This window comes from Pteronotus mesoamericanus, unplaced genomic scaffold, assembly GCF_021234165.1.
Source record: "Pteronotus mesoamericanus isolate MK-2021 breed Mesoamerican mustached bat unplaced genomic scaffold, CSHL_Meso_final contig_22, whole genome shotgun sequence".
Classification (NCBI taxonomy): Eukaryota; Metazoa; Chordata; class Mammalia; order Chiroptera; family Mormoopidae; genus Pteronotus; species Pteronotus mesoamericanus.
Window position 1 is genome coordinate 2,729,150 of NW_026555090.1, and position 15,085 is coordinate 2,744,234.

The 15,085-nt window shown below is 39.0% G+C and overlaps 1 protein-coding gene across 2 annotated transcripts in view; it reads right to left on the reverse strand.

Annotated features, from left to right (window-relative positions):
* The window catches only part of AKAP10 (A-kinase anchoring protein 10), a 68,572-nt gene that overhangs the window by 25,776 nt on the left and 27,711 nt on the right, over window positions 1–15,085 (reverse strand). For both annotated transcript variants that reach the window (XM_054571168.1, XM_054571169.1), the window contains 5 exons: window positions 9,760–9,858; window positions 5,517–5,601; window positions 4,608–4,731; window positions 3,070–3,206; window positions 584–728 (listed from right to left, as the gene is read on the reverse strand). In XM_054571168.1, coding sequence (XP_054427143.1) covers window positions 584–728; window positions 3,070–3,206; window positions 4,608–4,731; window positions 5,517–5,601; window positions 9,760–9,858 — 590 coding nt within the window. The remainder of the gene's footprint in view (window positions 1–583; window positions 729–3,069; window positions 3,207–4,607; window positions 4,732–5,516; window positions 5,602–9,759; window positions 9,859–15,085) is intronic.

Sequence of the window (15,085 nt, forward strand, 5' to 3'; positions counted from 1 at the left end):
AACAGTGCTTACTTAACCCCTTCTGCCTAGATATACACGACATACATAAGTGACGTAACCTCATGGGCTGGCTTATCCTGGGCTCTGTGCAATTCCTTGTAAAAGCTGTTCTAGTTCATTAGAAGAATAAATCAGTCACAGATTCTAACACTTGATTATTAATAAGCTATTAGTGATACCCTAATAAGTGATCATGATACTACACAAAACTAATGCTCCAACCCTGCTGAAAGATATTGGTGAAATATTTGGATCATTCCTAATCTAACTTTCCCTGATACTGCAATCTAATTCATAAGCACTTTATTCATATACATCTTACCTCATTTTTATCCTCAAAATACTTTAAGGTAAGTATCCATAGCACCCCCATGTTATAGTTGAGGAAAATGGCATCAAAAAATTTCAGTACCTGCCTAAAGCTCATAAAGGTTACAAGTCAGATTCAATGACTGCGCTTAATCACTATACTGTATTACTTAAATTTTCCACTGTTCTGTCGATTTGTTTTTCCCTCCTGTTATGTTTTCTGGGTTGTAACAGTAAAATCTTACAGTTTAACCCTTCTGAAGTTCTTGGTTACCTTCTCCATGGTCGTCCAGGCCTGCCGTAATGGAGTTGTAAAACAGTTAGGGAGTGGCCCGCCTTCCCTGCAGATATTAGATTCAATTTCTAATCTCACAGCATCATCAAATCCAAGAGGATGTGTGGCCTGCAAGGAGAAGTACCTATGGCAGAAAGACAGCCAAAGTGAAACAAACTCTGCAGTAAACACAAGCAGCTTCTGGCGCCTGTGCCGGAGACCCTCCCCTGGGGTGCCTGATTCGGCCTGCAGACCGGGACTACACAGAGCTGCGTGCTGACCACCTGGCTGCAGCCTCTACTCCCATTACCCCAACAACCCCCGAGTCCGCTTGCTGCCTCTCTGCCTGTCTCCCCTCACAGTTAGCTCTTGTTTAAGATTTTCGAAGGCCAGGCTATGACCAAGCAAAGAAATCACTCAATTACATGGGAATCTATTCTCTGTTCAGCATTTGGTAGAAAGCAACGGATTTGAACAAGGGTGACACACAGTCATTTCCCCTGGAAACAGCAGAAAAGAACCCCTGCACAGGATTCAGTGAGAACACACCATCGTAACTGCGAGGCACACCTAATACACGTGTACATATCCAAAATGAAACAGCACTGAGGGTGCTGTGGATGGATTTGATGTATTCACTTATTTTTAAAGATTTTATTTATTTATTTTGGGCGGGGGAGAAAGAGGGATAGAAACATCAGTGAGTGGTTGCCTCTCATACACCCCCAACCAGGGACCTGGTCTGTAGCCCAGGCATGTGCCCTGACTGAGAATCAAACAGGCAACGCATCGGTTAGCAGGTCCGCGCTCAATCCACTGAGCCACAGCAGCCAGGGCGGATTTGATGTATTTAGACAGAATAACAGGACTTGCTGATGACTGATATATAAAGGAAAAGGAGTAATCAATGATAACGCAAAGATTTTTAACTTAACAGGATATAATGCAATTAGTGTTTCAGTAAGCTGATTATAAAGCACATACTTAAAAAAAAAGGCAGTAAAGGAGAAAAACATATATATGGTCTCTACCAAGCACTCATTCTAGTGGCTTCTAACTTCTCTGTGTGATACAAATACAGGAAGGCAGATAAGGCATGATCATGACGATGCCGACAGGCGTGTGAGGGACACTGAACAGCAACCTTCACTGAGAAGTGGCTCCCTGTGTGAATGTGGGATCCGGTGGGAAAACAGGGTCTCTGCTCTGTGTGGTGACTGAGTTCCAGCCAGGACCTTCCTAGTGCCACTCTTCTGTTATGGCAGAAAGAAAACTCTGGGTTTTTGTTATCAGTGCTTTCTTAGCAAAAAGTGAATCTTCCATCTTGTAACAAGTAAGCTCATAAATATTCCTTCGTGATTTAAATTTTTGGGCATCCCAGACTAAATCTCTAACACCTGTTATTTCGATGACCATATAACAATGTTTCTTACATCCTATTTTCCACAAACATACTAATATAAACACTGGAAAAACATGAGGAACTGCATGCCAGTCCAAGGTCTGCCACTAACTTGCGCTGTGACCGTGAGGAAGTCACTACCCTGAGCCTTAGTTTTCTTATCTGCAAAATGGGAAAATCAGACCAAATGCCCTAAGTAGCTACTCATCAGACTCATACAGGGTGTCTTCTAAAAATGATTCCCGGTCACACCTCAAACCTGCTGAATCACCGTCTCTTAGAGAGGACTGCAACCTACTTTGATTAAGCTCCCGGCGACTCTCCGGCTGCCAGCCAGCCCCACCTGCAGGGCCACGCGGGGCAAGACCGGATCTCGAGGCTCTCCGCTCTCTCCCAGCCCTAGTGGCCGTGGACTCTTCTCTTCCTGAAGCTGTCCCCTTAGCACTTGTGTGTGGATACAAATAACACACTACTTTTCTTCACAAAATAAGAACAGTTAAATGAAGCTGACCGCCGCTTCATCACTTGTCTGATGTTTTCAGTTCAGTTCACTCTAAGGTTGTACCACCCTCTCCTTTTTGGTGAAAACTAATGAAAATCTATACTCACTGAATACTTAATCTGGCTGAGCCGATCAGCACTGGAATGTATGTGACACCACACGTATTCATTCTGGATGCTTTACAATGTATTCCAATCAGCTGCATCTTCCTCTACTATTCCACACCCGTTTCAATTCCCGCAAGTTTCTACGACTTTCTTTGCCAGTGCTCTGCCTAGAATGTTCTTTTCTGCCTTCTCTGACTAGCGAAATTCAATTTATTCTTCAGGGCCCAACTTAAATCTTTCTTCTGTGAAACCCTCCCCGAACTCCACAGCACTGTCCTACCTGCCACGCGCAAGCCTCCCCATTTTCTCCAGCAGGTTTTGCTTAGCACACACGCCGCGTGCAAAGCAGCCCTATGCTGCTCCCTGTGAGCCCCTTGACAGCAGAGACTGAGTTCATTCATTTTATTTCTGAAGTACGTATCAAATACTCGGTAAATACTTGCTCACTGCTGCATATACCTGCAATAAAACTCACTTGTCATATAAAATCATGGCATCGTTCTGCGCCTCCTGTCCGTCATACTGGCCCTTTTTGGCAGCAAGCTGCGACTGGAAGTTATCCGCTGCCAACCAGAACTGTAATATATTCACTGCATCTTCTTTTTCCATGTACTAGGAAGGAGAAATGCAAAAGAGGAAAATAAGACTATATACAGATTTCCCTCACCATCCCTAATTTATAAGCCCTAACTATTAAAATATAGGATATGAGCAAAAAAAACCCCAAACAAACAAAAAACCCCTAACAGGTCCATTGTTCAGTTAATGTCAGTCACAACGTACAGTCATTTGAGATTGAAAAGTTTAAAAACATTCTTTCAGGGAAAAAAACACAAAAAACTAACAAAAATACAACCACTACACAGCTGGATGCAAACTTTAGTGAGCTGGAATAAAAATTATAGTAAAGATGGATTAGTGGTTCCTTGCTGGCAAACATGCAGAGAGTAAATAAAGTAACCAGATCCACCTTCTAATACCCAATCATTTCCATCACTCCATGAGGCCACAGTAACCTGAACAAGTGCTGACTTAAACTTGTGGCAAAGACAGGGAGTGAAAAAATAAATCAACTAAACTCAACTGTATTCTTGTGAGGAGGTGGAATGCAAGTGTGTATTGAAGCTACTGCTTTGTGAGACTGGGAATCCTCTTACCTCTACTTTGTAGTCACTTGCTTGCATCAAAAGAATTTCATTTGCTGAAGCCTACAAATACCATTATACTACCATATTTTGCTGTGTATAATGCGTACTTTTTGGCCCAAATTTTTGAGGGAAAAATAAGGGTATACATTATACATGGGCAGTACCTGAAATACCTTGTATCTGTTCTTGTGTTTTGTAATTATCTGTTACATAAAATTTCTTGTACTATAGTATGTTAAAAAATAAATGCTAAAATTCCTTTATAATACAAAAAACAAGTATCTAAATATAAACAAACAAACAAACAATTAAATTAAAACATTAAAAGATTTTTTCTTCTCCTGAAGGTTTGGGCCAAAAACATGCAGGCACATTATACGCGGCAAAAATTCGGTATATAAAATGTATTCTCCGAAGAGATTAGTATATTCATTGTATTTTGCAAATGCTTTACTGGGCAATTCTATAAAGTGGCTAAAGCAAAGGTAATGACAGTAGGAAAAAATTTCTACCTTTCTTTTTCTCTTCTGACATCTGGTCTGCAAATATTTGTGCACTAGAATCAAGTACCAAATTCTGTGGTTTTAAAACAGCTCCAAATAATTAAAAATATGCATCTTCTTAATTAGGTTTTTTAAAATTAGTTATTTTACACTGAATTTTCACTCTCTAATCTGACTAATACGTCATTAAAGCTCTCTTGCCATTATGTACAACTTAAACAATAATACAATTATCTAAATCTAGTTGACCTATTAGATAATGATTTGTCTCTTCTACTGTGCTTCTATAGACAGGGCCCCAGCATTTATAGTTTAGAGGCTGAAATGCTCTAATAGAGTATGAAAGGAAATGCAGATTTTACCTCAGAGAAATAAAAGAGGGCTGACTCACAGAAGAGAATGTCAGCCAGGTAAACAGTCCCACTGGTCAACACTTCAATCTGGTATTTACAGAAATGATGACTTCGTAGAAAATCACTAAAGTGCCTGCACATGGACAAAAAGGGACAATTTGAGGGAACAACCAAGGGAAAGAGCTTAATTGGGAAAAATACACTCTTTCCATACTGTGCCTACTGTATCTTAAAAGCCTAGGTCAACACTACCTCCCTTCCCATGGGGTTGCTCCCGATCCCTCGCCCTGTAAGTGGTCCCCCACCTCCTGATGACTGTAGCTCTCCTGACATTTCACGCGTGCTGCCTCATGTTACAGTAACGGAAGAACATGCCCTGTTTCTCTCATTAGGCTGCACTTCCTTCCAGGCAAGTACGGTATCTAACTAGGCCTTGCGCAGTGAGAGTACCCTTTCACAAATGTTAAATGTAAGAATGAATACAGAGATTCTTTTTAAGGACATGCAGCAGTAAATTAATTTAAAAAAAAAAAAAAAAAAAAAGCTCTTTGGAGGCAGTTTCACCAGCATGCACTAACAAATTAGGGTATCCACCTGAAGACACATGCGCTGTTTAAATAAACAAGCCAATTCTAATAGTCATGATCACACCAAAATAACTTCAGAATTAAAAACAAATTCTTTTAACTTAGGAAACATTAACATTAAAAATGAAAAGCTTTATTTTTAATAGAGTTCACAATTTACATTTTAAAAAAAATTATCAAGACAGTCTTAGAGTTATGTCTGTAAGATCCCATAAACATTCAAAATACTTAAATCCTCAAAGATAAACTGTCTTCAGTTAGTGAAACCCATTCCTAACACTAAACCCAAATTCTCAAGAATGCAAAATGCGAGAATCTGAAATTAACTTACTCTTGCTCCATTGCACTAAAGACTATGGACTGTGCCAAAACAAAACAGTTGGGATCCACCTGTCCATCTTCTCCACAAATCTTTGCTGTCAAAGAAATGATAAATACCTAAATTTCTATTAAATCTAAAATGTATACATTTACAAATCAAAGTACAATATATAAAGACAAATAAATTAGGTTTTAAATGAAACTACGAGAAAATACAGAATAGCTGATTGTGGCGGGGGGGGGGGGTGCACACACATAAAAGCAGAAAACAAAAGACTTCACATAAAATTAATTCTATACATCAAAACACTCCAAAAACAAATTAGGGGAAAAATTTGTGGCATGTATGAGTTTTCCTCTATGTATAACAGATTATCGTTTGTATATCAAGAGTCTTACAAACTAAGAAGACATGTCCCAAAAGGACATGAAAAGACAATTCAAAAAAGAATATAAAATGGCCAATATGAAAACATATGCACGCTCACTCAGAATCAAATAAATATAATTATAAATTAAATAAGAAGGCACTCTACCTTTTGTCTAGTAAACTGGCACAAAAATATTTTAACAATCCATATTTTTAAATGCTTAACATAGTGGGAATATACATTAGCGTATTTTTCTGGAGGGCCATTTGGCAGTTTCTAGCATAAGCTTTAAGAATGTACATACCCTTTCCATCAGCAATTTCATTTCTAGGACTGTAACCTAAAGAATTATGGATTTGTGTAAAGATTTATCTGGTAAAAAGTTTATCAAACTGTTATTCAATAGAAATTTAAAGACATAAAATGTGCTAAAATTAGAAATTGCCTAAATAACTATAGCACATCAGTCAGCAGTTTAGCTATGAAACGCGGCTGGGAAAACTGCGACCACGATGGCCAGGTTCACTTTAAGTCCATGACTGTAGTGGGAACTTACTGCAACCCAAGGACTTTACTAGTGTCCTGATCCATTTACTCTCACATTCTCCTCTTCTCCACATCTTAACACATCCTCTCCTGTTCTCTTTGCTTCCTACTTCACTAAGAAAATAAAAGCAATCAGAAAATTAATTCTATCACTTCCCACCATGTCTACCAACCCACCTGTATCTCTACCCATCTCTCCTGTTACAGCAGATCAATGGCCACTGCACCTGCCTGAGCAACCCTTTATTTGAGCGCTGGGCCCCATCCTCCTGCATTCTCAAAACTTTCCCACAGCAACTGTCCCCTCGTCTCTCCTGCATCAAATTTTTATTTGCTATGGTCCTATTCCCACCAGCTAAATACACTGTATGCTTGTTTTTATCATCCATTTATAATGTGTCAACTTAAAAAAAAAACAAAGAAAAACCACTGTCTCTTGATGTTACATCCGCTTCCAGCTCACCTGTAGGGCAAAATGCCTCCCAAGAGCTGCCCATACTTGCTGTCTTCATTCCTCCTATTCTCCCCTAAGGCTCTTCCAATTAAGTTTTTGTCCCTAAAGTTCTTAAATTAAGTTTTTGTCCTCTCTCATTAAGATGACCACTGGCCCACTTGCCCATAGGGTTGCCAAATCCATTCCATTCCTACTATTCATCTTACATAACCTATTAGCATGGCTTCACAGATCACTCCCTCCCTCCCAGAAACACTCTCCAGTTGGCTTCCAGAAAAAACTACTGTCTTGATATATAGTTGATGTAGAAGGGCCTACATGACTACTGGCTGTTACTTCTAAGTCTCCGTTGCTAGTTCTTCCTCATCTGACAAACTCTAAATGTTAGCCCTGCTCTAGAATTCAGTCCTTAGTCCTCCTCTTGTCTTGACTCTATATATACACTCTGACAGCAATCCAGTTTCATGAAGAAACCCTATATGCTGATGACTTCCAAACATATATCTCCAACCTGGACCTCTCATGGGCTAAAACCCGCGCTCCTGGTTCCCCCACAAGCTATGACACCCACACTCCTCCTCATCTTGTCAATGGTAACTGCGCTCTCAGGTATTGAGTCTTGCTGGATTCCTTTTCTCCTCTCACACCACTCAATTCCAAACCAAGAGCAAATTCCGTTAGCTGTACTTTCAAAGTATTCTTAATATCCCACCATTTCAAGGATTTGTGGAAAATGGAGGCGGCTGTGGAAGTACAGATTTTGGGTCAGTCTGAATCACCACAGAAAAACTAAGTAATTAGAGAGCAACAACAAAAACCCATGGATAGCACAATGAAACTAGGCAGGTGGGACACAGTAACAATAGCTCAACTGTAGACTTCTTCAAATAATATGCCAGCTGAAGAGAGACAAATAATTAGGGCAGGATTTAGAAGAATGAGTTTAAAAAAGGAAAAGTGACTGCTCTAAAGATACATAGGCAATCAATATCTTCAAATGCATAACAACAGACACTGGATGGTAACTTTCTCAGATCCCTTGATCACTAGATGCTATCAACTTGACCTTCAGAAGATTTTTGCCCTCATGGGATTACATCATTAATTTGATGAAGTTTAAGAAAAGAAAAATTAGAATTACAATGACATTTCATTTTCAAATGTTTTATTTGGCTCGAAACTCCCTCCTTTTTTTCCCCTGCCCCAGCCTGGTTATCAATTGATACAAACCTCCTAAGGAACCACTAGCCAACCGATTCCTTAAACAGCCAAACTCGAATCAGTTAAGATACCCTAGTTGTAGTATTAGAAAAGATCAGTCTAGGAAGTCCGGAAGATAGTAGCAAAAAATTCCCACATAAAAACTGACAAAGGAACTACACAGAAAAACCAAAATCCGAGACAACATTTACAACAAAGCTGGGTGAAGATCCCAAAATACTAGTAGATAAGGACAAACCACCAAGAGTCATTATGACCTATGTATTATAGGTGTCTTTGTTGGAGAAGGAAAAGGGGAACAATGGGGGTGGCCTCTGATGCACCCCAAAATAGCTAATGGCTGCTCAGTGGCAAATGTGACGGACCAATTTTACGAAGCACAGCAGAGACTGGGGGAGGCTCTGCTGTCCAACAATGAGCGAGTGCAAAGGGCCTGCAGTAAAGACTGAAAGCCTCATGCTGCTAAGAGAATCTGCTAAGAGTTGAATAACATGTTGTATTTCAGAAACCAAAACTACTAATTTTTTGTTAATAAAATACAAAGCTTACTACTGGGACTTGATGGAAACAGTTGGTCAATGAATAAATGAACCATTTTTATCTGTGATTACAGCTTTACCTAAGGTCTTGCTAAGGCAACACAGTAAATGCTTTCTAACTTTATTTACTGAGTGATTTACAGAGAAACATATTTATGTGACTCATCATACACATACACATATGTATGTATAATGGAAACGACTTCCTAAAATTATGTTTCTTTGCCTATTGGAAAACACTTTGATTTTTTAGTCTATTATTTTTTGGCAGTGGGATGAGAACATAGAGATTGATCTCAATCCAGTCTGAAAAACACTGAATAGAGTACTGGGTAATGTGTAGGGGTCTGGTTTCATATCCTGATTCTGCCATGTCTCAGCTGTGTAATGTTGGGAAAATTACTTACTCTCTGTGCTTCAGTTTCCTCATTTATAAAAGAATAACTATATTTATGCTGCAAGGTTCTTAGAAGATTAAATGAGTTGTCTGGGACACAGTAAGTACTCAATAAATGTGTGATATTAGTGTCCTTGCTGTTGTTGTTATTCAAGTCAAAGTCTATGAATTTGGCCCAAACATAGTTTATAAGTGAGCAACAGATACCTGAAAACAGATGGCAGAGGGTTGAGGGCTGGGTATGTGAAAAAGGTGAAGGGATTAAGAAGTAAAGATTGGAAGGTACAGAATAGTCACGGGATGTAAAATACGGCACAGGGAATATAGTCAATAATGTTGTAATAACTATGTGTGGTGCAAGATGGGTGTGAGACGTACTGGTACGATCTCTTAGTAAGTTATGTCTAATCACGGGGTGAACACCTGAACCTAATATAGCAATGTATGTCAGCTGTAATTAAAAAATAAAAATGATTTTAAAATGGAGAAAAAGATTAGAATTTCTCTAGAAGGAAGAAATGTCAGATTGCGTGCCAGTATTTGGAAAGGACACACAGAGCTGTGCATAGAGCCTAAATTATTTTTAAAATAAACATGCTTTATTACACTTGGAAAAAAAAAGATATCTGAAAACAGACTAGAATTCCATGTTCATAAAAAGTTCTTAGTAAATAACCAAAAATAGGCTTTTTTTTTTTTTTGCTGTAGCTTCAAGCACTGCTTACCTATGATATCGTTTCTCATTGCTTCTGTAATTGGTATTGGTTTAGCAGCATCTGGGGATATATATTTGGTAAAAGTATTCACTGCATCTTGTTCTATACCTGCAAGGGAAGAAGAGGAAAACTTCAAAACTCACAATGCAAATTGAACCAGCAATGGCCTATATTCACGAACAGGGCTTCATTTGCTGTGAGTCTAAAGATGCATGCGTGTGTGTGTGTGCGCGCGCGCGCGCGCACACACACACACACACACACACACACACACCCTCCCCCGCATGCATACATGCATGTGCATTACAGGAATAAATATATACAGAAACATATTTAGGACAAAAAAAAACCTCACCATAGTACCTATCGCTTGTTCACTGTCTGACTCATGGAACAGAGGGATTATATGTGAATTGCCCCCTCCACTCCTCATCTACGTGAGCGAGCTCTGTAATAGCAATGGCACATGCACGCTCTCTTTCCAGTCTCTTCTTCAAAATCTGACCTTGAAGGACTTGCACAGTAATATAAAGGGAGGAGCTCAAGAATTATTTATAAATCTACACTTGAAATATTTTACAAAATGATTTCACATTTATGAATATTATATTCATTTGATTGTCAAAACCCTAGAATGTTAATATAATGAACCTCAAACTTCATATTCTCAGGACTTTGCTATCTTAAAAATTATTGAGGACCCTAATGAGCTTTTGTTTATGTGAGTTTTATTTATAGATATTAAGGTATTAGAAATTAAAACTGAGAAAACTGACTCAGTTAAAATTAATAAGGTTTAAATCTGCTAGAAGTTAACATGGACAATATTTGTTTTAATGGAAAATAACTTTTCCAAACTGAAAAAATTAGTTAGAAGAGGGCATTGTTTTACATTTGCCTTGATAGCAAACTATTGGGCTCTCAAATCAGCTTTGGCATTCAATCTGTGGTGTTATTTTGTTTTGGCTGAAGCATACTGAGACATTGTGACACAATAGGAAGTGTGCGCGTGCACACATATTCTTCATTCTGGTTCTGGCAGAGCTTCTAACATCCCTGGAATTTCCTAAGCGGTAGGGGCAATGTGCACATCTTCTGTTATTCATAATGAGCCCCTCTCAACCACAGAAAAGTCTGGGGTAACGAGGTGACTGACAAAAAGGGTGCAGGGTGCCAGACCTCCGGGGAAGGCCAAAAGGCTGGGTATCATAAATAAATAACCAACGGTCAGTATTTTAATCAATCATGCCCATACACAGGAAGCATAAAAACCCTCAATGAAGTGGTTCACAGTTTTCAGGTTGGTAAATGCATCCATGTGCCAAAAGGATAGCACACTAGAACTCTGAATAGACAGAGGCTCCTGCACTGGACATCCTTCTGGACCTTGCCCTATGTCCCTCTTCATTTGTTTATTTTATACAATCCTTTAATATAAACCAGTAAACGTAAGTGTTTCCCTAAGTTCGGTGAGCCATTATAGCAGATTTCTGAACAAGAGGAAGGTGTTGTGAAAATTCCTGATTTGTAGCTGGTTGGCCAGACGTACAGGTGACAACTTGGGACTTACAACTGCCATCTGAAGTAGTGGTGGGAGCAGTCTTGTGAGACTGGGCCTTCAACCTGTGGGTTCTGCACTAATTCTGGGCAGTTACTGTCAGAATGAATTAAACTGGAAAATTCCCAGTTACTGTCCACAGAGAATTAGAGAACTGCTAGGAAACAAATACATTCTGTATCAGAAGTGTTATGAATAGAAAAATGGATTTCTTTTCTATATGTTAAGAAAATCTGGCTTCGGAGATGTGTAGTTGGAAAACGGAGTGTTTTAATAGCTTTTTGAGACAACTGTGGACATATTCTCCTTTGAGACTGCACCAGAACTTGGCAAGTGGTACTTTCTTAAAGGTTAGTTAAGATGTAGACTCTAAAACCACATCAATCAACTTATATTCTGTTATATTAAAACACACTGGTCTATCTCCCATATTTAATGGATCTTTTACTCATGATTTTATAACATCATATATTTCCATCATACATTTTGGAAACTACTGGTTTACGAAGATCTTCCAAATGTTGATATGCTGCATCATGGGGGATAAAAAAAGAAATTACCTCCTCAGTATTACCAATGACCTTACCAGAACACTCTTTAAAGCTGTGAAAGCAGAGTGGGGAATATGTTTTCACAAACTGTAATTTTCACTTAAAAAGCTTAAATTTTACTATTAGGCAACAAATACTGTCAGCTCTTCTCATTGAAAAAACAAGTTTACTTCATTCATTCCCAAGAAAATGTTAGCCAAATATCCAAGTATGAATAACCATAGTTTATCTATAGTCATTCTTACAAGTAAAAGTCATATTCCATTTAAAAAGCAGCTACTGGAACTCACAAAAAAAATCAATTATGCATGTACTTTTCTGTAAAAGTAGTATGCTTCAGTATGCAGATACTTCTCATATTTCCCATATGACAACACATATTAAAAAGACATGTAATTAAGGGTTTAGATTTAATAAAAGTCTACTTCTCCAAAGACATCCTTAAGTAAAAGTGGCACTTCGTATTCCTGGGAGTATGTGGCAGCACACAGTGACTACTAGTACAATTTTGTTCCACGCCAGCACGTTTTCTCACAATTGCCATCACAAAGGTCAAAAGAGTAAAAAGACAACATCTTAGAATTGTTGTGGAAATAGTTTTGATCACATGGACCCCCTTGAAAAAGCTTCAGGGACCCTCTCTGGGTGTGTAAACCATGCTTAGAGAACCTGTGGGTTAGCAGGATAGCTTATCCCTATTTTTATAGAAAAGAAACTTATGTAAAAATTAACATGACTTATTTGAGTCAGAAAGTGCTGGGGTAAGGACGGGGCCAGGGAGAAGAACTAAAAGCAAGGAGTTTCTGTATGTGATTAAAGTTAAGTTGTTACCAGCTTAAAACAGATTGTTATCACTGTAAGCTTCTATGTAAGCCCCACTGTAATAACAAGGAAAATCCCTTCAGAAGCTATGCAAAAGAAAATGAGAGAGGAATGAAGGCACGGCACTGCATTAAGAAAAAAGTAAACACAAAGGGAAACGAGAGAGAGGAAAAGAGGGAGAAGAGACCTCAAAGACATGCAGGAAACAATATTGCAACAGAAAATCCCCCCCATCAACGAGTACTTTCTTTTTCTAATTTTTTATTTATTGATTGTGAGACAGAGAGGGAGAGAGCAAAACAGAAATATCGATTTGTTGTTCCACTTATTCATGCATTCATTGGCTTATTCTTGTATGTGCCCTGACCGAGGGTCAAATCTCTAAACCTAACAAGATGATACAGATGCTAGAATTATGTAAAAAAAAATTTTTTTAAAGAAACTATTATAATCATGCTCCCAGTGGTCAAACACGCTGGAAACAAACAGAATATTGCCACTACAGAGAAACAGATTTTAAAAAAGTAAATTTTAGAACTAAAAAACATAAAAATCCAAAGTTAAAATTCATTGGAAAGACAAAGCACAACAGAAGTGACAGAGGAATGAGTCAGTAAGTTTGGGGATAGATGAAAAGAAATTTTCCAAGAAAAATATTTAGAGAAAAGTAAATAGAACCTCAGGAATTTACAGGACAATGACAAATGTATAACACTTGGGTCACTAAAATTCCAGAAGGAAAGGAAAAATTTAGAGAGAGGAAAAAAAAAAAACGAAACAATGACAGAAAACTCCCCCAAATATGGCATGAAACCAAATTTATAAAATGAAGCAGGAAGCTCAGTGAATCTCAAACAGGAAGAAACTCAAAAAAGTCCATTTCTAGATACTATAAGCAAACTGCTGACATGAAAAGTAAGGAAAATTCTTGAAAGTGGCCACACAATCCCATGTTAAGTGTAAGGTAACAATGATTCCAAGGCCGCAGATTTCTCACAAAAAAAACATGTAGGCCACAGGCAGCAAAAAACATTTTTAAAGTGGTAAAAGGACTGTCCACTTAGAATTCTGTATAAAGTGAAAATTATTTCAGGAAAAGGAAAATAAACAGTTTCTCAGATGAAGGATAACTGAGGGAATTCTTTGACAAAAGACCTGCTCTCAAAAAGTGCTAAAGTAAATTCTTGAGACACTAATAAAGTAACAGAAATGAAAACTGAATTTCAGAAATAAACCGAGAATCAAGATGGCAGAGGAGTGAGTGGAAGTCACACTGACCTCCTCCCAGGACCAATCTGGAATTACAACTAAATTGTGGAGAAATCACCTGCAACAAACAACTGAACAATAGCGAGAGAGGAGCCATATAACCTCAGAGAGAGAAGAATCAGCTTTAGCACAACCTAACTGGTAAGGAGTACAGTAGAGACTCGAGAAGGCGGCTGGGACATGCACGGGCGGCAGCACCAGAAGGATACTGAGAAGGCCAGTTCGATCCCCCTGAGAAGAGCAGGGTCTAAACCACAAGCAGGGAGGATCTCCAGACTACAGCACCAGAGCCCAAAAAGTACACAGATAATAGCCAGCTGTGAAAAGTGGCAGGGTTGCTCTCTGCCAGAGAAGGCGGCTGGAGAACAAAAGAACCGTTTAAAGGGCCAATGCATAAATTTGTATTTGCAGCCACTTACCCTGGTCTCCGGCAAAGGCTGGGGCAGAGTGGGCTAGAGACGCCTGAGGAGAGACTGGGGAAGGAGGCTTTGGGGAGAGAACTGAGAGAGTAGCCAGCAGGATCCCAGTGCTGACTCTTCCCCAATATGGCAGCAGCGTGAGAGGACCCAATAACCCTGTCCCCAGGAGGGACTCCGCCCCGCCCCGCCCTGAGCTGTCTAAGCTGGCCTGCTGAGTTCAGAGTGACTAGATTGAGAGCTGAAGGAGACAGTCACAGACAGTAGATTCCTGGAAGTCTTGAACAGACTGCCTAAGGTCAGACAGGGTCAACATCTGACATCATCAGAGGCCGATCCAGAAAGTAAAACAGCGGTCTCCTACCATAGGAGTTCATACCACAAAGTCAGGAAATCAAGACAGATCAACTTAAGAAGCAGAAGAAAGAAGAAGACTCTCACAAATAATGAGAAGACAAAGAAACACCCCCCAACTTGAAGGGAAAGGAGGAATCCCCAGAAAGAGAACTAAATGAAATAGAGGCCAGTAAATTATCAGATATTGAGCTCCAAACAATGGTTCTAAGGAAGCTCAATGAGCTCAGAGAGCTCAGAGGGAATTACAAAAAACTACAGGGAAACCACAAGGAACTTACTGCAAACTGTATCAGCATGAAAAAAGGACATAGAAATTGTCAATAAAAGACAAGAGGAAATGAAGAACACAGTATCTGAATTGA